Raw genomic sequence first — 26,892 nt, forward strand, 5'->3', positions numbered from 1 at the left:
ATGCGTAACATGTGTATGAGTCGCTTGATAATATATTACGTATAGTACATTCAATCTTGAAGTGAATTAAGAGCACTGATGCAGGTTGTGGTTCCCGGTATCCTTGGGTGTGCAATGATGTGACAATAAGATCTACATACAAATTGTGAACAAGAGCATTGGCGCGTTATCAGAGAAATAATTTTCACATTGAATGCATGGAAAATTTGCATCTCTTTAAATCCACGCTCTATAATATTATCTATATAGAGGAGTTTTCCGAAATGACGAGCCTCGGTTTCTTCCGAGTGCTGTGTGTTATGCTTGGGGAATTGAAAACTAATTTTTGCTCTGTAGAAATCATTTGAGTGTCTCATCCAAACGTCTTTTTTAAGTTGAAGGGGCGCAGAATAGACAAACGATTAACGAATAACACATTTCACGTCGAGTTATCAGTTTTCGACTGAAATACAATAATTTCAATATGCATGTGTGAGTTTCAGGGTGTATAATATAGGTATAGCGGGACAATCTTTTGAAACTTAAAAAATCAACCGCGCATGCGCGAGTTTTATCGGCTGTTCATGCAGGCTGGCTATGCCGAGTTTCAGTTGTCATACTGTTCCTGGCAGCCGTGTAGCTGATACGAATTTTCGAGGTTAGAATCTCAAATAATTGAGGCAGTAACTCGGAAAGGTTTTGGGAAGCATTTGTTATTGGGTCGGAAAGTTGATTCTTCAAAGAACGGTCGGAATTTAATGCTTATGCTCTTTGAAAATTCAAACGTACGCATCCTGAGCTCGTTGGCTCCCTGTATCGCAGACAAGAATATCGCTGCGGGAAGATTTCGCCGACCAATGAGATTTAATTATTTGGCGCATGCACGCTTGATTTTCAAGTTTCAGGAGATTGTCCCGGTATGTATATCAGGGTAGATTCGTTCTTACCCCTTCAAATATTAGTGTTTGATAACAAAAGATCCTCCCAAAAGATGAGCTCTCTAGCACAAGTCTGATAGATCGTTATTTCAATTTTGATCGCAGTGCTAATACTTATCAGATAACAAAGACCTGGCACTGGACGAAGAATACCTTTAAAATCATGAAAGAGGAACTTTGCTGGCGTACGGTAAGTTTTTACAATTTTAATTTTCTAAATTCTTTTTGGCAAGAGAAAGTTCGAAAGCATTTTCGTTCTTCGATAGTTTTTTTCAGAGATTCGACCCTTGCCGTAAGCTCATCATCCTCGCCTTCTAATTCTTTTGCGTCCGATTTCTTCGTCAGTATCGTCCTCACTTTCGACTCGGCTTCTTTTTTCTACTATTATAATTTTTAACGTGTCTGTCTGTGATACGGAACAACAATAGTCCCGTCTCATTTTCGGCAGCTTTTTGTTTATACGGAGTTTCGGTCAACTTGTGTTGTCTCTCATCGTCCGCTCTACTCCGAGTCGTTGAAAATTTGAACCCGCGTCCTGTCCTTCGGCAGCTCTTACGAAAACATGACGTTAACTTCGGTCGGTAAGGCAGTGTTATCGACTCAACATTACTCGGTCGCAGCTCTTTCTTACCCGCGCGTCCGCGTTCCACCTGCAGTTGGTGCTACGAGACGAAAGCTTCAAGACGCGTGAGACAAGCTGTCGCGAGGTTACACCTGCAGGTCTAAAAAACGCGCTCGAACTTCATACGACAGAAACTGTTAATTTGAACCATTGTAACGCGAAGGCGCGGAAATACAGCTTTTCGAGTTTACGTACCGTTCGTGGGCGCGATAACGAGTCATCAGTCAGATCATAACAATCGGCCGATACAGACGTGTTTCGACCCCTAACGCGTGTGTCGAGTGAGGGAGATTGCGAGCATAAACAACTCTTCGATTCACCTGCAGTCAAAGGTAATAAACACAAATTCTCATTGCGTTCGATATCTAAAATAAAAGTGAGCTGCTCTCACTTCACGTCATACAGCTCGCGATCATTTCAACCCTTGAGATTATGATCGTCAAACTTCGTTCGAGTAGCCGTGTTTCGGTCGGGAATTTCTAGTTTTGTTCGGTGCTAGGTGAGAATAAAAAACACGATCTGGTGCTCAATATTCAAGGTTAGAAGATGAGTGACGCTCTGGTACATGAAATAGGCCGGTTTGTACCCCTGGATGCTGGCGAGCATTAGCATCTTCGTTAATTAGTACACAGGGAGTTGAATTGCGTCGTATGATTCGTTTGTTTCTGAAAAAAAAGACTGTCTCGAAAGAGCTGATTGGAATCTCGAAAGTTATTTTCATTTGTTTATAAACTGAACGTTTCTTTCCTCGGAAAAAATACTCGATTTGTTAAAAATAAATCGGTTATTTATCCTGAATTCAAGCACCAAAAATAATTATGATCGTGATTTTTTCACACTCTGTCAGACGTTGCGTGCAGAAGATATAAAGGAACGTCATCTTTTCGGGGATCTTTTATTGTTGCTACAACAAGTTATAAGCCGTGACCGGGTAAGCTTGGTGTACTTTTCTTATTGAATTAGATTGCTCGGCGTTAAGGGTGAATGCGAAAACAGCCTGTAAAATGCAATGGGAATTTTCCATGATCTATATTTTGTGGAAGACGGTATGACGCGCGATTTTAGTTTCATATTTTTTCTTGTAAAAGTCTTGGGGGAAAAAATGACGAGAATTCGTAGTATTTTCAATTTTTAATTAATAACGGGGCCCAAAACTCGGACATGATTTATTCAAAAACTTGAGATCGTTTTGCCGGACATGACATTTACTGGTAAAAAATGTCCAGTTCCACTTCATTCCTGAATAAAAGTCACGTACATTTTGACCGTATTATACCGTTACAAGATTTGAACGCTAAAGAAGGACAAATGGGCAAAACAGAGCTCATGCTCACAGAACAAGGAATGTGTACAATATCGAGGTCCGATATAACAAACTGTTATTTTTAAGGATTTAACATTTGCTCGTATAAAACTTTTACATCCTAAAATTCCTGAGCAGTAAGCAACGTAGGAAGGAGGTAGTTAACAAGGTCTTTGTGCCTTGTGAGAAAAAGATTTTCGCTTACAACGAAAATAATGTTTTGTTTAACGTGTATTTCACAAGATTCTTTGTTCATTAGCTACCAGCTACCCCCATACTTGAGAGTAATAATTAGAAGTACATTAATATTGTAAAGGGTAACGTAATTTCAAATGTTCTTTTGCAAATATTCTATGACCACGTTAAATTGCATTTCTCTACACGCTTTCTTGAAAATTCTGAACGATGTACGAGTACGGATTCGCTGTTCCGTAACATTGTTCTCACCTTGTTGACTCGACGCTTGTACGAAAAAGTGAGTGTTTCACGACAAGATTTTCAGAAGCATTTCGGCTTCTCCTAGGAGGGACAGAACTGTGGCTCAAATAGGATTAGTCTTTTGCAGATCCAATTTAGGATTCGCCTTTATTGTCAGACTCGAATCGTTGAGTTCATACTTTTACTTTTACATACTTAGTTTGGATTTATTTGTAGGGGACTCGAGATACGTACGTAATCAGTTCATCCCGGACCACGAAAAGTGGGAGAAAATGACGATGAAAATACCTTATTTATGACCTTATTCTTTTTAAAGACATAAGAGGTTTATAAACGTCTTTCATCTGTGATGACTACTAGATCATTAAAAGGGGGGTAAGACGGGTGATTTCACCCTTTGTAACAATACGACTGATTCACAATAACTTCCGTGCTTGCAATGAACTTTGAATATCATGCTCCTTTCACTTAAAAAATTATAACTGAATCAGGAATAAAATATTCTCATTTATTGACAGCACGTGAAAGCAAGTCAGAAATACTTTTGGCAATGGTTGGTGCTCGATTCATAGTCAGTTCAGCCTCTTCTCTTCCAGCATCCAAGATTGCCAACATTTCTTCGTTCGAGTTATCTTCTTCGATATTATCAGCCGTTCTTGTACCGTCTACAATCGATTGCGAATGAGATCTCGCTAGGTGTCCCTTACTGTCGTCATATTCGTCTTGAATGAAAAATCTTTGTTGCATTGAAAGGAATTCATACGATGTATATTGCATTAATTTTTAAATTGATTCATCATTTCGTTCATATAATGATATCTGACGTCGAGCGCGTAATTGTAAGTAGACATCAATAATAATTCTTGGAAGAAAATTAAGATACGAAAGCGCGAGATGCCTTCTCCAGATTCACACGCGAGAAGCACGCAAAAAACGTTCACTTCGCAACAGAGTACCAGACAGTATTAAGTTGTCATCCTGATAATCTGACGAAATTAATAATGTATTTAACTGCTGAAACGCGCGTTCTTTCAGCATCGTATCCATTCAATTAAAAAGTTTTCAACACCGACTCTATTACAATTTTCAATAACAAGCAGTTCCTTTGTGCTTATTACGCGAGAACACGCTACCGAACAACCCAGATAAAATTTTTCGTACCTGCTTCTCTGACGATATGCATTTCCCATTTTCCCATTGGTCAATCCGGTTTTCGGTGCCTTCTTTTCTCTTTACTCAGTTTTCAAGTTTACCCTAGGTCTGTGGAGAAATTTAAATCAGTCATACCATTGGACATAAGGCACGTTGAAGGCAATGCTCACCGAGCATGATCCAATTGGATACCATCAACATCGCGACAAAGAATAAACAGTGTCATCCGACTCAACGCAAACTGTATTTTCTATCGTATCGTTTGAGATTGGATATTGTAAATGTGCAGTGAAATGTGGCACACGCAATATTGTAGCGGTTTGCAAAGTGTTTCGGCAGCAATCTGACAATGAGTAGCTCACGATCAGTGATCATAGCAGTTGCCTGGAAAGCGAAAGGTCTTGGGTATGAGCTCCAGTCTCGTTGACTGAAGATGTATAATATTATAATCATTTATTCAATTTGTTATGGGTAAATTCCGGTACAAATAAGTTTCGCTGATGTGGCACAACATAATTTACAAAATGATTTACAAAAATGTTTACAGCCACCCCATATATATATATATATATATATATATATATATATATATAGAGTTCTATCTTATGTTATTTTTTTTATTTTACTTCAATTTATACGTTATATGTATATATATATTTTTTTATTTAATGTGTTTTTAGTATTGTACGCGATTATTCATTTCAATTCTCGCAAAATATTACGGATGCCCTTTTAAGAAATGTACACAGCTTATTCGCTCCACTAACAGAATCCGGATTAAACTATGTCCGTAAGGATGATAAAATTTGTACCATACATTGAATATCTTAGTTCGGAATAAAGTTTAGATACGGCTATTAAATTGTATTTCTCTTGGTCTGGCATACAGCAAGCGTTACATATTGATTTCGAGTTGGGTTTCATAATTTTATTATTTATCATTAACTTCTCGAGTTGTTTATATTATTCTAAAGGTTGATAACATCATTTTTTGCTCCCCTGCCATTTTATTTTAGTGTCCGATAATGAGCTTGTCACTTAATTACATAAAGTTGTAGTTGATGACAAAAGTTTTATTCACACTAGGTTCTTTACATAAAATATTGATTTGTAAGATCCAGCTGTAAATTTAATTTGTGTGTCTATTCAGTGAACGATGAATTAGTTTATTCAAACATATTTTGGGATATCGTTCTTCGGAGTATTTTTGATTTCAATAATCTAATTAAAAGTTATCATAATTATTTCAGAAGATATCGGAGGTGTACCTACTTCTATTCTGACGGTATAATTTGATCAATATTTAGGAAGATTGAATACATGCTTATAGGAAAATGTTTAAAATACATTTATTTCCAACAGATAACACATCCCGCAATTTTCTATATTATAAAATAGTACACTGACTGCTGAGGCATTAAATAATTTATCCTTTGTTTGCGAATAATCCGTTTGAACGGAATGTAAAATATGAATTGCTGATTTTGTCGCTATTTACACTGAGCGTTTTGCTTTGTTGCAAGTCCCATAAAATAAATCTGATGATGAGCTAGAAAAATTTCTACTGGGATAGCAAAATTCCTTTACTATTCGCAGTTGCATGTCTGCACATGTAAAGTTATATCGGTATTTGTTACTTAATCCGCCTTCATGAAAGATTGAAATCTTAGATTTCTTTCATCGATTTGAATTGAGATAGAGGGGATTTTCTAAATAGTAATCGGTCATCTGCAGACGCAAGAAAGAGGATTTTGTGTCTGCGATTCAAAGATATTACTTTAGCTTCGTTTTTCCTTACGAATGTTTCGGAATCGTTGTTTCTCTCTGTAGTGTAACTTTTTCTGTAACGTCAACATGTTCATACTTACATTGAGTTCTACAGACTGGAATTTTGGTATTATCATAGACATTTTTACAAATTCTGATGAACGACGAGTTTAAATTCATGCTGAAAAGTTTCGCCCATAGTTAAAAATACTTGATGGGCTCAAACGTATGTATAAAATCTGTAGGTATGAAATGATACACAGGAAATTATTTCCGTTTTATTAACAAGCGATAAGCTGTATTTGGGTTAGAGAATTGAGTAAAAAAATATCAGTACAGTTTCATCATTACGAAAATTAGCTTGATCATACAGCGATTTGACAGTCGTTCGTATAAAATTTGAGTGAAGATATTTGCGATTAAATTTACTAGCGAAATTCAGCTACAGTTTGATGGGTCATCTGAATCTCTTTTTTCCATACAAAATAGACGCATATATTGTGAACCACATTGAAGGAACCTTTCCCTCTTGCCTTATTTGATTGAACAGATTGGTCCGAAGGTACTTAAAAAACTCATCATTCATACCGTTGGCCCCTAGAGATTTACGATTTTTACACAGACTTAAACTACAAATAATTTCGTCTTGAGATATGGAGGAATCCAATAATGGGTGTCTCACATCAAACATGTCAGTATTAAAAGCTTTTCTGTTTTAGTAAATATTTTTTTCAAATAGTCATGCCACTTTTTCGCTTTAATTGAGTTTGGATTGTACTTTTTTTTTCTTTATCCAATAATCGTATTCCAAAGTTACTCCGAGCTTCTGGAATCCAGCAACTAGTTCTTCATTTCCAAATCACAATTGTTTCATTTTAAAGATAACAGATTTTTGCAAGTCTGTTGCTTCCTTGTATTCCAAAGTGCTCATTTCGATAAAAGTTTTTTTTTTCACATCTTCTCAGTTGTGATTTGAACTGACGTTTAGCTTTTTCACATTCTGCGCCATACCATCGATTTTTTTTAGTGAATAATAAAATATCGGTTTAGTGATTTATTCAAGCCTACTGTAGTGGATTATTCTTTGATAGAATTAATCAAGTCATCATTTAGCCGATATGATATACCCGAAAACCACACTACTGACTTTGAACATTGCATATTAAATGTATAATCGTCTTTTGAATTCTTGTCTCATTTGAATTCAACTTGTGTTCTTTCACTGGTTTTATAACTATAGTGTTCGAATTGAGGGTTATGATCTAATTCTAACAGGCGTATGATCAGAATTATTAACAACCTCGAGAACGTTTATATTGAGTAATTAAATTCAAATGCTTGTCGGGACAAGCTATAAGATCTATCTTATCGAAGCCTCCTGCTCCGTAATAAGTATGACTCGGAGAATCACACGGATATCTTCCAATCAAGATAACAATGCCGCTTTCCTCAAAACATTCTACAAGATTTAGTACCGCGATGATTCACCACCAAGTCGAGTGATGATCGTGCAGGATAAGCGTGTGAAAAATGGTCGCATAGTTCTGCGGTCGAACTATTTAATATCCCGATTTGTGAGTCAAAAACGCCACATCTTATAATCGGAATATCCTGATATAGATTATAAATATTATGTGATCATTTCCTCAGTTTTCTTACAACTATACTAAACTCTATACGAGGTCAAGGTACGTTAGAATTGAAATAAATTCCGAGTTAAAACTTGCAATCGTTACTGCTAACGTATCCACCGCGCATGCGATAGTCGCATATTTGTAAACTCCTTTATGCACCGCCATTGTTATGCCATCTTTTACCCTTCCGTTTGTCTTCATCTGACAATGAATAGCATACGAATTTATTAAATTTTATTCGGCCAGCTGCATCAGCGATAGCAATTTTTCCGATGCCATGTTTCCGCTAAGCATGGAACGTCTACATTGACTACTGAATGTTTGATATTCATAAAATTATTCATTCCTAATACATTTCAGTATAAAATTTTTGATTGCTTTGTTTTCTGTAGATCGTCTCTGAATTGAGTCGATGACTCGGAGTCGCCTTGAAACATTTCCTTACTTGAATTATCTAGCTAATGCGTTGATTGCTATACTCTGTTTTTCCTTGTGGTTCTAGATGTGCGATGTGTATACACATATATTTTGGTCATTTTTGGTATCAGGTTGTGAGAATGAGGAATCTTTCATTTTTCATTTACTTCTCACCGGTATTTTCTAATGATGTAAAATTCATCACTTGTGGTCATGTAAGAAAAGTATTGGTTTCGGTCGTAAGTGACGTTTTTCAATTTCAATGAATCTTTACGTTTCGGGCCTCTGCTATCCGAAAAATAGGTTTCTAGGAAAACGTCGTTGTGTCGCGGTCTATCAGTTTCTTCTGACAAACTCCCGTGCTGATCTCGGAAAAAGTTGGATGAAAAACTATGATATTCGCATGATTCCACATTCAAATGATGAGGATGAAAAATTGCCATATCCAGATTTCTTTGTTCGTATGGTTCCGGCGAAAAAAATTCACAAAACTCAAATGACTTCGACACAGTACATTCAACGTTTGTAAAAAATTTTATACAAATTTATATGAAACGGGTAAAATAACGAAATAAGAAACAATTCCATGAAACATGAAGGAACCATTGTGTGAAAAGAAAAGAATTGTGACGGTAAAAGATTTGGATCATACGTGATGGTACTTCCAGTAACTCAATTGGTTTGCAAAGTGAGGAAAAGTACCGAAGGAAAATACTATTTTTACGGCACGTTTGTTGTCATGCCAATATCTCCTTTCGTCGGAAAATTTTACAAATTTCAACGTCTGTGAAGTAGTTCCATTTAGTACGCTTTCGGTGATCGTGATGTCTGAATTTTTTAATCATTCTTTTTGAGTAGACATATACCTCATTTTTAACAATCTTTCAACAACATCCCTTTCGTTTTTGTAAATATCATTTGTGATCGTGTAATTAAGATTTTCGAGATCTTCCAGTTTGTTGGAAAAGGTTTTCTCAGCCTAGGGGCAATCAGTTTTATTGACTTGGGCCTCCGACCTATTTGTTTTTCAGTACGGAACACAGTAGAAATAAACACTGCTGGGATATTGATTTCAGCCTACTTTGCGATTTCGGGGTCTCGTTACCAAATTTTTATCTGTCGTATCATGGCTGGCACCTTAAGTAGCAATAATTTCAACGTTTCATGAGATTTTTCGGTATCATTCGTTCTGGCACTGATCACTTTCACTGCATTTTCCAAATTTTTATATTTTTTATCTCGCCTACGTCGAGATTGCTTTATACTATTGACACTATCCACGAAACATTTATTCGATTGATCTAGAGCTTCAAAAACATCACGAGTCTCGATTGATGTAGCCTGCGATTCTTTGTACGTATGCATCGCGATAACAGCTGAACTTTCAGCACGACATTTGAATTTATTGTGTTAGATCCGAATAACGAAGCAAACATAAAAATGTCCACCTCCTTTGGCTGCCAGAGCGCAAAACTCAGCTGAAGATATATAAAGACTGTTAAACTTATTGACTTTGGTCCGCTGACTAGGGGAGGTGAATGGCCGAGGGGTGAAGACGGGAGGGGAAATTGTGACTTTCCGTAGTGCCGACTCGATTTACATTTAGATCCCATAAGACCGGTCGGTGGGCGCAGAACAATAGAATCACCCCGAAAACCCAGAGGGACACACCCAGCCGGAGGAAATATCATCCAAGGGCTGAACGTCTTTTTTTTATCTTCAGTCAACGCCAGTTCAATTGAATCCGTGAAGCGTTTGGCCCGGGTTCACCAAAATTTAGGTATAATGTTACAACAGACGTATAATTTGCGAAAATGTGTTCATATTTATAAACGCTAGAAAATTGTTCAAAATGACATGATATATTAAATGACCATTATAAATTTTACCAAGATGAAAATTCGTATGCATTTATTCCAATCTACATTATTGGACGCGCCTAAGTAGCAGAGTCAGTGCCAGGATATTTACTATGAGTAAACGAGACATTTCCGTTTGAAGACAATAGCCATGCTAACCCGAGCACTTGTACATTGTTCCCTTTGTTTTTGCTAAAAGTTTAAATATTTAGAGACGATCTGCATCGGTTAAGCCACGTTGCAGCAATCTGTAACGCTGGTGAACAACCACGCGGAAAGAGTCAAAGATAGAAGTCTTTTACGTCTCAGATTGCATTATAAAGAGCTTCCTTGATACTTTGTTTCGATGTCAGTAGCAACGACTAATTTATCTACAGAAATATTTATAATTAATAATTTCGAAAGTTCAACAGATACGTATAAATATGATGAAAGTTCCCAATGATACGATTGGTTGAAAAGAGATGAAACACTTTATAGGCTTATGTCGCATGTGGTGACTAAAGCTAACACAGATGACAAGCCTCACGTCAACCACGTACAATCAGAACACACGTAATCTCGGTGATATTAGCATTAGTTTTCAAAATTCAAGCAATAGATTATATTAATGCTATACATAGTTGGGTAATCGGAACTTAAAAGAGGTGATTAGATACCTGCGAATCCCATACTGAGTGAAAATAAGCCTGAATAAGTGACCTGGTGTTCGTCGGTGGACGTTTTCGGCAATGAAAAATGTTAGTGTGTTGTTTGCAAGGCACTATGAATCCTGCATTCATACATGAGATATACGTACAGCAAATTGGCATAAGAAAATCGTCGCTCAGTCCCACATCTGGGTGGACTCTGGCACTTGCAACAGCCTAGCCTTCGATTTAATGTGTAATCGACGGCACGGTATCGAGTCCTGGAGAATAACAGTTCGAGCATCTCTCGAGTAACGGTTGACATGGATGAACCGATACTCGAAGCATGAACTGGGTTGATTGTGGGATTAACTTCCGTCCAGGCTTGGTTCCGATGTCGAGTCAAGGGTCGATACGATATCCGGAGAAACGACGGTTCAAGTATCAACCCAGCATTGGTTGACAAAGTTGGACCAGCACTCGACGCCGTGCCTGGGTTAGTACAGGCAGGTTAATTGGATTGTCATTGGCTCAGAATCGGAAGTCGACTCTCGATCGCCAAGATAGAACCAAGTCGTAGCTGCATTGTAGGTGTTGGCTAACTCTGTATGGGAACCAGCTGACTTTAGAACGAACAATATCAAGGTCCGGCAAGAATGGGTCTGTATTCCACGTCACCTTTGGTCTAATTCATTGCCTAAATATTAGACTGCTAGTTGCGTCAGATCAACCATATCGCTTCATCTACCATTGACGGTCGCAACTTTCCCGTCGGACTAAAATCCTGGCTACATCCATCGGCAACTCGTCATAATCGTTCCCGCTACAACGGCACTCAACTACCGATCTCTCTCCGAAACGAGTTCCGTAAACTGAGGAACGCCGGGAGCGGATAAGTTCATTACTTGCAATTACCGCCATTTTGGTTCTGTCAGTGTGTGGGTGAGTTAGGGTGAACGCAATAAAACACCAAATAAATGAATAAGTAGGTACTTATCGTGAATTCAAGATAGAAAATGCATAGATACAAGCTAAGGATTGCATCGAGCCAATTTCTTACCCTCTCAACTCTCATAATTTAAAAAACATTCAGAGAGAAGAAACTTATTACGTTAGGAGTAGAGTTTTCCCACTTGTTTACCTTTCTTTTTTTTTGCCCTCATCGTAGCCTGTACTAGTTGAATTTTTGAATTGAAAAGCATCAGCATAACAAGTTACACGTAAAAACGCCTGAAAAAGATCCAGAGAAAGAGAGAGAGAGACATAAATAGGTAGCGAAGAAGGGAGATCCAATCGTCAACCTACTTATCAAAGCATGGCTGCCATCGCTGTCGTGGTACTGATACATAAAGTAGTAAGTCTAAGTCTAGACAAAAGCAAAACGAGAGGGAAAACTAATTTTAAGAAAAAATCACACCTGTGAAAAGTCGAACAACTTTGAAAATAATTAACCTTTCTATTTTTCAATTAATTGCGATGTAAATCACCAAGATTTACAGAATTTTTGTCCTCAACTACGTAACATAATTTCTAATCGTAATCTTTCTCCCGGTTGAATCTTATTGCATCAGTGTAATTAAAAGTATGATTATGATCTACTTTGTGCGTCTTTAGGGCAGTTTGTTTATCTTTATCACAAGAAAAGATTCTTCTTATGTTTATGAATTCTAGTTCATAGTAACCTACTTGTTTGGCCCGCGTCGCATTTGTTGTAGTAATCGCTTGGGATTCGAAGAAATTTGTTTGAACATTTCTCTTGTGTTTCCTTATTTTTAGGAAGCACAAACAGGGAAGGTAAATTGTTTGTTGTTTTGAGCGTACTGTTCACAAATCTATTTGAATTACGTCCGATTGATTGTGATTGCCTTTTCACGTACGGAAAAACAAACGCACTTATCCTTGCAAATCTTGTATTATTCTCGATCATGAAACCTGATTCCTTATTAGGTTTATTACGTAAAAAGGTCGATCCGTAAGCATTACAGTAATTTCGGTTTAATGTGAAGGATAATTGTTATCCGGCAGCAGCTTTAAAATTAAATCCAAGTTTTTGGCATGGAATATTACGTTTCTGATACCAGTCAGTTATAAGATTTTTATTTTTGATTACAAATGTGTCGAGGAAACTAATTCTGTTGTTTGACTCTCTTTCGATTGTCAACTGTAAACGGTTATAAATAATATTCAAGGTATTCACAGCAGAACCTAAATTTTGTTCAAGAACCACTGGCGGAATAATGTCAGTATATGTTTAATAGAATGTCTGTTGGAAACTAAGGCAGCCCAACGCCTTTTTTTCCAAATCCTGCATCCGAAATCACATAATATTGAGCTTTCGTATATTGGCAAACCAAAGATTTGAAAGTAATTTGCACGATCAAATGTAAAAATAGCTGCATCAAATGAAACTTTCAATGCTTTAATGACTTTCTGCACTGAAAAACGAAGTGGCTCGTGTAATAGAAGTAATGATAGTTGTTCGCGTATCACTTACTGCAAATATAAGTATTTTATCATTGCGATTACATATTGCTGTGATAGCAACACCGTTCAGTCGCTTACGTATGTTTACTCTAACGACAAGTAAAACTACCCAGAAAGATGCTCTTCATTTAAGAGAGAAAGGATTTTTGACAGGTACGTTAACTGTCTCGGCATAGCTGTGGAAGCTATACGCATGGTGTGGAAATCACACATATTATATAGCTAAACCAAGCAAATTTTTTGGATCTTTGCGCGATAACTAACAAGCAGCGACTTCAGTCCGACAATGCAAATTGTTGAGCTTCTGCAGCTATACCGTCTCGTTTGCGTTAGCGGAGTACATCGGGTACTTTAACGTTCCACTGTGGTACCCAAAGACTCTACTATGGTTTCAAGAACCAGAAATCTGGTTGGCATAGCCGTATTTTTCTCAGTGTGGAGCGGGGATTTCTTTTTGTTTTTAAATTGGTTTCATCTATGAGCCACCGAGTTAAGTGTAACTTGAGTGAAAACATTCGTAAAAGAAAGACAAAACATTTGAGCGAGATGGTTATATGTCCTCCATTAATGTTAGAATTGTTCATTTCTTAGAGATATTTGAAACTGTGTTTCGTATTCATTGTGGGTCCTAGGCAGTGGAATTTCAGAATATTCTTGTACACGTTTGGCCGAAAAATAGATAGAACTATCGGCACGGAGTACGGACAACCAGTGGAGACACTCGGAAGTCGTATTGATTCCAACCATTTTGCGCATGTGTTTTGTGCGTGTGCGAAAATGCCTTGAGCATATGGTGGCTAATACACAGGGATTGCGATATCCATTTAAATTTTCGTTCCATTGAAATGCCCTTAGAACATGGCGGGTCTGAATCAAATACATTAAAGATTTGGCCACAAGTGTCTCCTCTGGTTATATAGGCTACTTTGTGCTATCGATTAAGGAAACAAGATGCGTTAACACGTGTTTCCAATGTAAATATCAAATCAAATTTCACTTGTTTGTATGTCAGTTCGTTATTAAACATTGACGACATCGCATCGCTGTGTTCACAACGACCCATGATAAACTTTGTAAATATCGCCTCTATCGGCATTTAAGGAAAATGAGTGAAAATTGTCATTCTAAGACCTCACTGTCCGTTCACCTACCATTCTAACATATAGTTAACAATAATAGTGGTAATAATAGTAATAAGACTGAAAATACCAAGAAAAAGAAGACGAATAATAAGAGTAAGATTAAGAATAATAAGGTTTATAATAATCATCATACTAATAATACAAACAAGAATAATGATAGTAAGAATGACAATAATAATAATAATAGTAACAACATCAATAATATTAATAATAACTACAACCAAACTCGCCATATCCTTTCGGACGCGTCCCCGTATAAGCGATTGGCTTGTGCAAGACGAGAGAGGGATGGGGCTTAGTAACCATCATTATGCGTCTGCAGCCGTCTTATTATGTTCGATAGAAACCACCTCATTAGTACAGGGAGTGAGGAAAACTGCGGAAAACCTTGCCCAGGTGGAGCCGGATCGAGTTTAAACCTCAGTTTGCCGATTTGGCGTCTGAACTGTGCCTTACAATTTTTGCGATCTGCCACTCAGATCCTTTCCAACACGCTGGGGATTTAAACTCAAGTCCTCCCATTCCGTAGACTGACTCGTTAGAGCGACGCTACTGCGGTCGGTACTTGGTTAACCTTATTTTGTTTGTTGGCGTCGCCACAAGCATTCTCCAGGTAATTAACAAAGACAATTCTATCCTTATTTCTATATTCTGAACGTATCAGATCGATTTTTGCTTTAAAAGCGATAAATTCAAAAATAGGAAAACTAACCTTTTTGTACCCAATACCATGCTTCTTCGTACCAAACTTAACTTATACCTCGATCACCTTCTTGGGGACTTTGCTAGCAGGAAGATTGATCGATAATCCAAATATTTGAGGCACACTTATTATAAACTAGAGATTCATTTTTTAATTTGATGACACGATCAAACTCAGATATGCTCTCCCGTTGATATGTACTTCTCGTACTTATAACGAACCGAGAACCATTCGGTGAAAAATTATAGATAAGATCAAGATAATATTGTTATACATATTAAACGAAGAAACGATTCCTTACATTTTAAGGTACCGATATCTTGTAGAATTTTTCAATAATCAAGGAAGCAGTGAGCCTTTTAGTAGGTTCAAATGATTGTGAGTCAATCATTATTTCCCGAAAATAAAGTTCATAAATCTAGGAGTATAGGATTAATAAGAGTTTCTAATTGTGAGAGTTGATTTGGTACGAAATGAGCCATACACTGCTGCTTTTGCTTGACCGTTAGATCATGCTAACATCCGCATAAAAAAATTTGATATCAAGTGCTAGTGCTAGTGAAACAAGTTAGCTTTGTAGCTATCTCACGATTTCTCATGGGACTATTTCGTAAAGAAATTAGGTCACCGCGCTTGTAGTTGCATCCTCAATATTCTGTCAGAAAATTTCTTTCGTTAGCTTTCCGTTTTTTCGCTTACGATACTTGTAAGTTGCAAATACGGCTCCAAGATCAAAAAAAATCATACTCTAACCGTCACCAGAATCTCGGTTAAATTTTTTACTCATAAGTCCCTGTATCACAGCAAAGGACTTGCGTGCGTAAATTTCGTTCTTATCGCACGTGCGTGAAAAGTGGGGCTTTGCGTAGCGGTTTAGCAGGACTAAAGTAGTCGAAAACTACCACGCAAAGCTCCAACATTTTTCATTCACTTGTTATAAAAACTAACGCGTGTAACTCGGGCCAAAATTTGGCGATCCCTTGTCACACAATATACTATTGCCTTCCATTCCATACGACGGAAACTCGTATTATGCGTTTTTTTTTCTCGATTATAACTCGCTGCGGTTAGCCTCGCGTCGTCCAGCCAATCTTACGATTACAAGACGTGAAGATTTTCACAATTCTTGAACTTGCTGTCCTCTTTACCAAACAACCAGGTAAACATCTGGCGCGCCTTCATGCTCGCTCTGACCACTCCTCTTGACTTGTACCAATGGCCGCTTCCATCGCTTCCGCCTCCACCACGGTTTTCGGAACTGGCGTGTATCCACTTCAATCGAATTTGATTCAGAATCCCTACTAAGAGTTCGTCCACATTGTGGTTGATGCCGACGGACACCTCGATGAACTTTGCACGATAAGTACAGGCCATACACTTGCCATCTGGAAAAATGAAGTGCGTTGTGTGAAAGATTGCTGTTGTTTAGAGGTTTTTAGGTTTTCTCGCGACTTTGACGAGAATTCGACTACCGAAGTCTTTCGTTAGGTGGACAATGTTTTGGACTGAAAATTTGACGAAATGTAGTTAGAAAGTGTAGTAAAATAAACATTATGTTATTACTAACGTCAGAGAATGCGTGTCATTTTATCAATTTCCATCAGAAAATTGATATTGTTCGTTTGATTTTATCAAATAAAATGACATTTTATTTATCAATCGATCCCCTTCAAATCGTATGAGACAGATTTTTTCTTGAGCTTGTCAGTTGGCAGTAAATATATCATAGTTATGTGAAACTCAACATAGACAATAGAAGAAGAATTTGCACTCGTAAAAAAAAAATATGGTACACGGTTGATTTCTGCGTGATTGAAAATGACCGTCAATTTATCTTCGTGATGTACTCATAAGTATTTGTTTGTATATTCTCGTATGAAAAATGTCAGTAACATTCAACGTTAAACTAAAAAATAATTCCTTTGGCTTTCTGAAGTAATTTTTACATCGTTGACCTCACGTTCTCCCTCTTTCTTTGTCATCCGTGATAAGTTTCGAGGTTAAATTTGTTACTCTTCATTTCGGTCAAAGCCTGAGTTATTTGTCTTTCGTTTGTTGTTACCAATACCTTGGCACTTTGGTACATGGCACCCAATTTATTCAATTTTGGTTTGTATACGTTGGGAAATATATGCGATAAGTGTAACACTAATGCCCGCGAAGAACCAGGGAATTGTGCTCGCGTCCAATATTATCGGCCGATCATGGTACGAATGTTGATTGAAAAAAACCCTGCTGATACTGTATTAAAAAATAGGGAATGAATCAATTTCATTACTTGGAAGTGATGTATCTTGTTATATGTGGGGAAAAGGAATCGGGGGTACATTAATAAAGCCCCGTACCTCTTTATTTAACAACTTCATCACTACTGACTACTTGGCTTCTACGCCAACTATACGTACATTTGTGCCGGAGCGTGACATGCGGAAGCGCTTATACAAAGTGCTGACCTTAAGGGCCACCGCCTTTTGTCATGCCAAACCTGCGACTTTGCATATACTTTGTACTACAAATCTCAAGATCGATACCCCGAACAGTAGTCTGCGTACTGGACACATGTAAAAATAAAGACAAGTCGCTCCAAGTGACAACTCGAACTACGAACTATCTTACGATTAATGGCAGCAAATGTAACATCTTAAAATCACGTTTCGCAGGCATTGTATCGTGAAATATTAATTAAACAGCCGACCAGGTTTCGAGGTGTTAATTTTGAGACTTAAATCTTGAGAGTAATGAAAATTCATTGCTTACCATTTTCATTTGAATATCAGTGGGATCCACCTTCGACAGTTACAGGGGTATGGTTGAACGGACCATCTGAATTTATACAGAGTACTGTACAACGGTATTTTTATTGTGTTCTTATAAAAGTAATGAAATTCGCAACAAACCATTTGAAATGTAAAGGGAGCCGCTCAGTACCAAAATTATCTTACATTAAAAATACACGAAAAACTTATCGCCGTTTTTCATCGTGAAATCATCATGAAAAATTGCAAGTACAACTTCTCGGCATGTATGCGTCGTCATGTCAGACCTTGCTGTTTTGTACAGTGGTATTGAAACACGATTCAACGAGCAAGGTACGTGGCGGGAAAATCATTTTTTTTTCTCTATGCTCTCTCCCTGCTCCCTTCTTTCCTCAAAAAAATTTCGGAAGCGACAGTAGTGTTAATAATAAATCAAGCAATTGCTTTCACATGTTCGACACAAGTTATGACGCTGAAGCTAGCAGCCAAAGTCGGCGGTGATTGGAGCTAGCCTACGGACGAATAGAGTGCTGGAGCCCTGGGGCAAAAAATATTGTTTGACGGGATTTCTGTGCCTCCCGAAGATTGTATTTCAAGCTCAACAATTTGCATAAATGAAGTTTTGGCGTCGTGAGCCTTCGCTGATTTTTCAATAAAATTGGAAATAAAATTCGTGAACAAATAACAGCTGAATCACAACGTATGATAGGGGGTGTCGGAAATTTAGGTACATTTTGTAGTTACAATCCGAATGACTAGCCAAGTCGAGCTCTGGTGTTGGAAGACCTCGTCAAGTGCTTGAAAAATAAAATTCTTCAGTAAATAGCTGCCTATTCGCAACGCATCATTGGAGGAAGGGTGTTGCAATGTTATGAACACATTGGCGGTTCAGTTGAAAAATTTGACTGCTGGTTGTCATTTATTTTTCATATCATTGATTCGTGATCTTCACAATAATCGCGCAAAGTGATCGAGTACATGGCAAAGAAGCCAAATACTAATACAGATACCTTGAGGCACAGCCGTGAAGTGAGGTGAAATCAGCGAAAAGAAAAAACTGTCTCTATTAATTCGCAATATGAATACTCGGGAGAAGAACGAGATAGGTAATCTACGAGTGCTTCGACACATCCATACGAGCTCATCAAGGAGCAAACCGAACGATCGGAAGAATCAAAAGTGTGTCAAAGAGCAAATATCGAGATGCGATAATTCGCAAAACAACTAACTTATCAGGAAGACGGAAACGTACAATTTTCGGAACTTATATTTTGAATCAACCTTTCGAGAAGAGTGCATTAAATACCGTAACACGACGAACGGAAGCCGAATAAGAAAACAGGTTCCAAGACTATTTAACTAATTGTAAGTACAGCATGGCAATTTCTGTTTCAAACCAAGAAGTTAACACTGTACTAAAACATTTCGTAACCAGGATTGTGTACGAACGTGGAATACCGCAAGAAATACCCACTGATCAAGGTACGAACTTTCTGTGTAACAGCCTCGAAAATATTTGCAAACCGTAGATGATTGACAAGATCCAGTCGATGACTCATCGACCCGAATCCAAAGGAGCTCTGGGGCGTTACATGGAACATCAGTGGAATGTATGAAGCGTTACGTAGACGAGGAACACATCAACTGGGACGAATGATTACCCTATGCCATGCTTACATATAACAAGACGCAGCATACTGCGACGAGATTTACACCATTCGAGCTGGTATACGGATAGCGATTTGAACTATCAACGTCGCTAAGAATAAGATCCAGCACCAATGTACACTTATGGTGATTACATCCGAGAATTACGAGAGAACTTTCAATCTAGCAGTCTCAGAATTACAGAAAACCTACAGCAGGCTAAAGAAGAGTCAAAAATTGAGTACGGTTGAGGAAAATAATAATAAAATTTGATGACTCTCGGCGTTTTATGCAGGCCGAAACGGCAATCATTTGTTGATATTTTAACATGACAAAGTGATCCTAAGAGTTTTATGGTGTCGCTAAACTCGAATTCGATTTCCGAATTCCAAAATTCATAATGATGGACTTCAAATGATGAATTGACTCGTTCAGACCCAATTTGGATGCCATCTAATTTCGATAAAGTTGATCTAACATTTTGAATGCAATAAATCCAATTTCAAATTCCAGACTAGAGAGCTTGAAAACGCTATGGTAAAATTTTTCATTAACTTTAATTACCTTTTATCACGTCGATTTGTCAGTTCAGGTGCAACACTCTGTATTTCCAAATTTGGACTTTGGATTCGGAATTAACAACCACGAAAACTCTGAGGAGAACTTTATCACGGCAAAATATCATCGGATGACTTCCGTTTGAATGCACGTGGAAGGCCAAACAATGAAAGATGTTTTATTTTCATGGTTTATTTCACGTTGAGGATAGGATGTCGGTATGAAAAATAACATGTCAAAGATTTTCACTCATCCTGCAACCCTGCAAAGTTTTGGCAGAGGGAGTCTCAAAATTTTTCGTTATGAATATGATAAAAAAAAATTTCGATTAACTACTCTGATCAGGAGTATTTAAAAAATCTGCAGTAATAGTGATTTACGCGAGTATAACAACATGTTGAATGCAAAAGGTGTGAGGTTTTCGACAAAGTTTAAAAATCCAGATATTCTAAAAATTAAATCACCTTGCGACGACACTGCTCTTGACCGAGCTAAGTCAATCTTGTTACCAACCAAGATGGCTGGCCTTCCTCGAAGGAGATCCTGATCGTGTAAGTATGCCAAGTATTCTTCAGCTCGTTGGAAAGACGCCTTGTCAATAACTGAATACATCACGACGAATGCGCCAGGTTGTGATATCTTATCCAACTCCGCCTGAAAAATGGTAGAATTAAATAAATAGGTATTGTTGGAACAGCGATACGAAAATAATAATCTTCAGAGAATGCCGTAACTCCTCAGAATTTTTTATTAACAGTGCATGTTGGATTCAAAAGTTAAGTGAAAATTGATTGTACTCGTTCACGTTATCGATATCATACAGAAAATTTTTCAATTATGAGACGTTTACGAATAGTTAGGTAAATCGAATCGATTATTAAATGGTACATTGTGTTACAAGTGCGGAAAGCGGATGATTTCCGATGAGGTTGCAGTTTACGCGTGAGTCGCAAAGGCGTCTGTTGCGTTGGCACAAATTCGGGTAGCAAAGTTGACAGTACGAGCCAAAGGCGAACGGAAAAAACACTTTCTTCCAACCTTTGCTTGGAGAATTCGATTGTCAAAGTCTGTGGAACGTGCGTAAACTGCTCAATTTCCGAACAGTGCAGTACAATGACGTTAACGCATGCGAACAACTAGAATGCTCGATTTTACATACTAGGATTTTCTTTGCTACATGTGCACTTTCGAACCCCTCAATTCTGGTGTTTGTTATTTCGGATATCTTTGAATCTGATCTCGTCGCTGCTGTCGGCTTAGGGAATGAAGAAGAGAATGGGAAATGAGATAAGGAACATTTATAATTGAACGTATAAATGATTTATTGAAACAGTTCAAAGTGTAAAAAATATGTAGTTGAACGAAGTGGATTTTGGAATATGTAGTACTTGAAATTGAGAGTTTCTCTGGTTGGGTTGCGAAGTAGAATTTATTTAGTTGAATGTTGGAATAAAAGTAGACCGACTTGATAAAAGATCGATTAAAAGCGTACTTGACGGAGGATGGATTAGAAGTTAATCAGTTGGCTGTTACAACTGAAGTGAAGTTGAAGACAAAAGTGTGTGTCAGGAATGGTGGATAAAATCCACGATCGCTGGAATATATTTCGTGGTTTTATTCTCGCACGAAGCTAAAAAGTTTCGGGATGTTTTTATTCGGCATTGTACGTAGAATTGAACGGACTACGGGATTTTCACGTCGTTGCTGCTTAGGCGTCGATGATATTAAAAAACAGTGGCATTTTACTCCGTCGGTAAAGACTGACTGTAGCATCCCCTTAAGTGTTACACGCGGGCAACCGGTCGGTGCTGCCACTGGTCGTTCGCCTCGCGGCTAAAACACTAGTTGGGTTCACCGACGCGCGAAATAATGTGCGTAACTTCGTGCGTCGACGAGGCAAGCCGTCGTCGCTGGGTTTGCCGGTTCGTCGTCCCGACCGTCCTAAGTACCGTCCATGCTAAAAGTAAGCATCCCCGACGAATTTGGCAAATTTTTTTATTTGAAAATTGAGCAATTTTCACATCAGTGAAGTTTGTAATAAGTAACTACAAAACAAGTGGTTTTCACCTGGTTCCTACGCGAATTATGTTCCGCATGCGCCTGGATTTCTTTTTTTTTCAAATAACTTCAAAAAGCTCGTTGTACCTTGTACGATTACTGTCGAAATATTTTTTGTTCCCACGCATATGGCCGAAGCGTAGGAAATAAAAGTTGCGATGGAAATTGCGATCCGACAAGTTAGCACTTGATTGTGTCAATAATTAGCAATTGACTATTGATTTTATTTCACAAAAACTTGTGTAAAAATTGTCGTACGGTACACATGTAATTTAGAATTACGCTTGATGTTATATTCGATACTTGAGTAGTATAACTGAACTAGAATAATTAACGGTTATCGTGACGAGCAGCACGAACACCCAATATTCTGAAGGAACGTATGTGTATATATGAGGCAGCCCATGCCATTTCGACCTGGGTCTGAACCTTGACCTCTCGGATTTGGCCCGTGATTTTGGATATGATTGTTCGCACTTTGAAAGACACTCATTTTTTTTAAGATTCTTTTGACACTCTTTGAATGTTCTCCAACTTTCAATATCATGTTACTGATCGACGCGATTTAAAAATCTGAAAATATTCTGAAAAATCGTGCGTCAGAAAGGAGTGCGGATATTTTTCCTTCATACTGTTTTCAATCTTTGTCCGAACAAAAACGTTAAAAAACTAGAAGCGAGAATCATTTTACTACGGATGGTCGCTGAAACATTCTCATATGCCACATCAGATTTTTCAATATTTTTTCAGATTTTTCGCAAGAAGTTTTCTTTATTTTGCTAATAAATAAAATTGCAAATGTTCAAACGATAAGTGTTAGGCTAATTTCTTCTATACATTAGTACAATTTAATCAATAGAAATGGAGCAGTGTGCAAGCGTTGGTAATTTGCTACTATTCACGTCCATGAAGCAGCAGAAATACTAAAATCATAATTTTATGTATACTATTTGATGACAATCAAATTGAAAATTAACTGCGATATTCAAAACTTTCGTGAGAACAGCGAATAATTTTCAAACTAGAAATTGTAGTGAAACGATGAGGACTGTACCTTCGGGTTTGTGATGTTTAAAAATCTCAATTCGCTCTCTTCACCGTTCAGCATTATGAAGACGGACTGTTCACTTGGTATGTCTGTAACACATAGAATTAAATGTACATTATCCCGAAGTTTTCCGATAATCAATTCAAAGTACAATTATTTTCACATTATCCACTGTGATACTTTTCAGTAATCCACAGTTAAGGGTTATTTAAAAAAAAAAAAAAGAATAATTTGGAAAGTCATTTTCGCCGATATTTAAGCCTGTAGAAATAAGGTTCGTGACGCAGGCAAAAATATTAAAATCCTGACGTACAGGTAGAATTTCATAAGGATTTTGCCTACCGCTCACAAGAATAGATTGTTATGTCGTCAGTGCGCAAGGTTCCAGTATGTTAAATTGTCTCTCTTTTATTATAATTTAATTTCTACCTCTATTGCCAATTTTGGATTGATATTTAGTTAATGCATATTTACACCATTACAATCAATGTCGTATTCACATTATATCATCGTACCTACATGCATCAGTTTAGCACACGTGCAGCAGTAAAACCTTTCAGACAATAATTAGTGACGTTTCTAAAATTAAGATGAGCTAACACGTATGATTTTTTTTCTAAAACATATATATATATATATATATATATATATATATATGTAACTAAAGATAGAGATAGAAATTTTGAAATCGTCTTAAAAAGCGCCGAAGCGGACGTAATTTTGCCACGAGCTTTGGCTCAAGAATGAAATTCATAGATGGAATAGGAAAATTTACCAATAAAAGTTTTGGGGCTAAGTTTTTCTTGTTGGTTCAGATGACGTGTCATAAATTTTGGGAGAAAAGGAAATAATTTTAATTGTTTTAATTTCAGTTTACTTTGAGTGAGTCACTGCACGACTCTACTTAGCGAAGTTCGATACTCTTGTCCTGGCGATGGTTTCGAGCACTGCGCACTTTTTCAATTGGAGGAAGTCACGACAGAATTTCGCTTGCGGGAGGCGAGAAAGGTCAGATCCCTATGACGAAATACGAGGGAACCCGGGAGTTTCCGGTATATATGACTGCGGAGCGGTGAGCGCTGATTTAATTTCCTACAATCGAATTTCCAGAGACGTAGAGTAACGGCATGCCGGCAAACGGCTTAACCATTCTGGATTTTGCGTGTCGAAGAGTACTCGAAACTCGTTTACCGATCTCTGTGCTTGGTGGCCGTGACCTGAGTTTCGCGATACAACGTAGAGTCAGTTTCCTTTTATTGAAAATTGTGGAATCGAGTCACGGCTTCGAGCAGAATCAATTTCTTCGTTAGTTGTGATCAGCCAAATTCTGTGGGACGGGGTTGAATCACGTTAGCGTCTTTTTCAAGTGTCACCTTTAAAGTATGGGTTGGGTATCATTGAAAAATATTGTAGATCTTACATCTCCCGTGGTGAATATACGAACAGCGCTTTTTTGGATTTAAATCTACAGCAATTGGCGAGTGGCAAGATTTGCAAATCCGATAATAAGAGTTACAAAGCCAGTAGTAAAAGTTACAATATGCTTTACACGCAGATCTACCAAAATTGGTGTAGATTTGACTCCAAAAAAATGCTCTCCATATACTCACCACTACAGATGTAAAATCTAAATACATTAAATTTTTTTTTCGTGTGAGCGTTCGGCGAAGCATTAAACCAGTTTAGAACTTTCGATAAATATAAAGGTTCCGGATGCGTCACGATTATTTTAAGTTGAGTTGGAGATAGGTTACCTTAAGATTTGTCACGACATTTCCAGTCGGATAGAATCGAAGACCGTTTTCTGTGTTCTTTACTGCGGTTAGCGCGATTATCATAGCAGTTTTTCTACGCTGCGATCAGCGCTGGTAGTGAATTAGTTTCGGCTTAAGATAACGATTAGCGCTTTCGGTGACGATTAAGTTCTAGTTGCTACGGCGGAGGTAGTCGCAAGCACGGTCGCAAAGAGCGCTTTCGACTAATCTTATTGTTCTTCCTTTTCTTGTTTTCATTTTATTGTAGCGACTTGCGTAGTTAAGTTGGAAGCTTCATCACCAAAATCCCGTTTAGTGCTTGTATTTAATCTGGCTTTTGTTCGCTCACAGCGATTAGCGCAATTAGGTAAGACCGACTAGTTTAGGTTGTTTTATTCCGCGAGCTAGAGACCTCAGTAGATTTTCAAGCGCACTTTTTGTTGCCGATAAATTTCTTTTTTTCGAAATCTGGCGTTTTGTGGTTGACTCGCGAGTAGCGAATTCAGTCTCAAAATTTGATCATCATTTATCTTACGTTCACACTCTTTTGTTTCATTTTTTCTTATCGATAGTGTACAAAATGTATGAATTTTTTTTCAATTGCTTTTCGATTAGGGACGATGCAGATTGTTAGGCGTGTGTTCACCACGCCAGGCGCCGAACAAAATCTTGATATCATTTATAATATTTCAGCTATCATCGCAGGTTACTGAATTATTGTGAACGGGGTAAGTACTTGGCAGCTTCTCCGGTTTGGCCAAGTGCAGCAAAAATTTGCGTCACAGTGTGCATGCGAACGAGTCAGATTTTTGTTGGCAGGATTCCAGACGTTGAACCGATTTTACTGAGATTGGGATTAAATTTTGAGAGTAAATTTTTCATATCGAGACAAAGGTCTGATGAAACTTATTGGAACTTACGGTTTCAATATCGCGGACGCTTACTCGGTAATTTCTTGAGAAATTCTACGAAATTTGGAATACAACTTTCTGCCACTGAAATATGCCTTTAATATACGTCGTATACATATTCAGATAATGGATCATGAAAGAAGTTTGGTAAACATCTCTACGAAATTTTCTGAATTTTTGCTATCGTTACTCAAACGTTCCTTACTACTAACGAAAAGCTTTTTGGCCAAACCACTCGTTCATTAGTAGTAAGGTTTCAATGGAAGCCGTTCTAGTTCTAAATAATATAAAATGTGGTGTTCTTGGTATTTTTTGCTATAGATTGGTGTTGTCTATTCGTGTTAGTCCAAAATCTATTCTATTGCTTTCCGTTTGAACCTGCGACGAAAATTTCTTCTGGCCAAGGATCTTTCGAAGACCCAATCCATGAGTTTTGCGTTAAACACAAAATTAAAGCAACCTCCTGACTACATAAAGGAACATTATACCTAATTAAAGATACTAAACAAAAATTATATATATTTGTAACAACTTTTGGAGTGGTACAAAGGTTTTTTGTAGAAACCCGATAGCCAATTAAAAAGTTTAACAAGCAAAGGTTACTCTTGTCGTCTCTGCGCTGAACCGAAAAGTTTATGGTGACGCCATTTTATATCACTGATTTTTTACGGTGTCATTTATCATATTTGTAACCACGCGCCGGTAGCGCATAAATCTGCTATAGTTACAGTAATCTTTAAGAAGTTGGCACTGCTGACAAACCAAGTCACTGTTTGTAAAACGACGGTTAGCATAAGGCAATAAATCTTTACACTCTCGTTTCTTAATGGAAGTATTAAATAATCAATCAGCGTCAACGCAATAACCTCCAACTACCTCAAGTACTCAGTATTCAAAGTTTAATCAACGATTTTATCGTGGGTGAAATAGCTAGCGGTCAGCTTTTCTGCGTGCTGTGAGTCGTGAAACAACCGAAACGCTGGATCAATCGTTTCAGCGGTAGGCTTATTGATTTTGTCAGTGTGTGACGTATTTCAACTGTCAAAAGAATATTTTAAAACAATTTTTTCCGTTCCCTTCGATTAATCTGTGA

General features: G+C 37.6%; 1 protein-coding gene across 4 annotated transcripts in view; it reads right to left on the minus strand.

Moving 5' to 3' along the window:
• Positions 1-5,038: 5,038 nt before the first annotated feature.
• The window catches only part of LOC107218368 (GTP-binding protein RAD), a 50,020-nt gene continuing 28,166 nt past the window's right edge, over positions 5,039-26,892 (minus strand). For 3 of the 4 annotated variants that reach the window (XM_046737417.1, XM_046737415.1, XM_046737416.1), the window contains exons 5-7: positions 23,141-23,223; positions 20,493-20,682; positions 5,039-16,452 (exon numbers count right to left, since the gene is read on the minus strand). In XM_046737417.1, the coding sequence (XP_046593373.1) occupies positions 16,166-16,452; positions 20,493-20,682; positions 23,141-23,223 (560 nt within the window). In that variant the 3' untranslated portion in view covers positions 5,039-16,165. Of the gene's footprint in view, positions 16,453-17,824; positions 17,891-20,492; positions 20,683-23,140; positions 23,224-26,892 lie in introns of all 4 variants that reach the window. The other variant, XM_046737418.1, reaches the window with a different exon arrangement.

The sequence above is a fragment of the Neodiprion lecontei genome, chromosome 4 (assembly GCF_021901455.1).
Source record: "Neodiprion lecontei isolate iyNeoLeco1 chromosome 4, iyNeoLeco1.1, whole genome shotgun sequence".
Taxonomy (NCBI): Eukaryota; Metazoa; Arthropoda; class Insecta; order Hymenoptera; family Diprionidae; genus Neodiprion; species Neodiprion lecontei.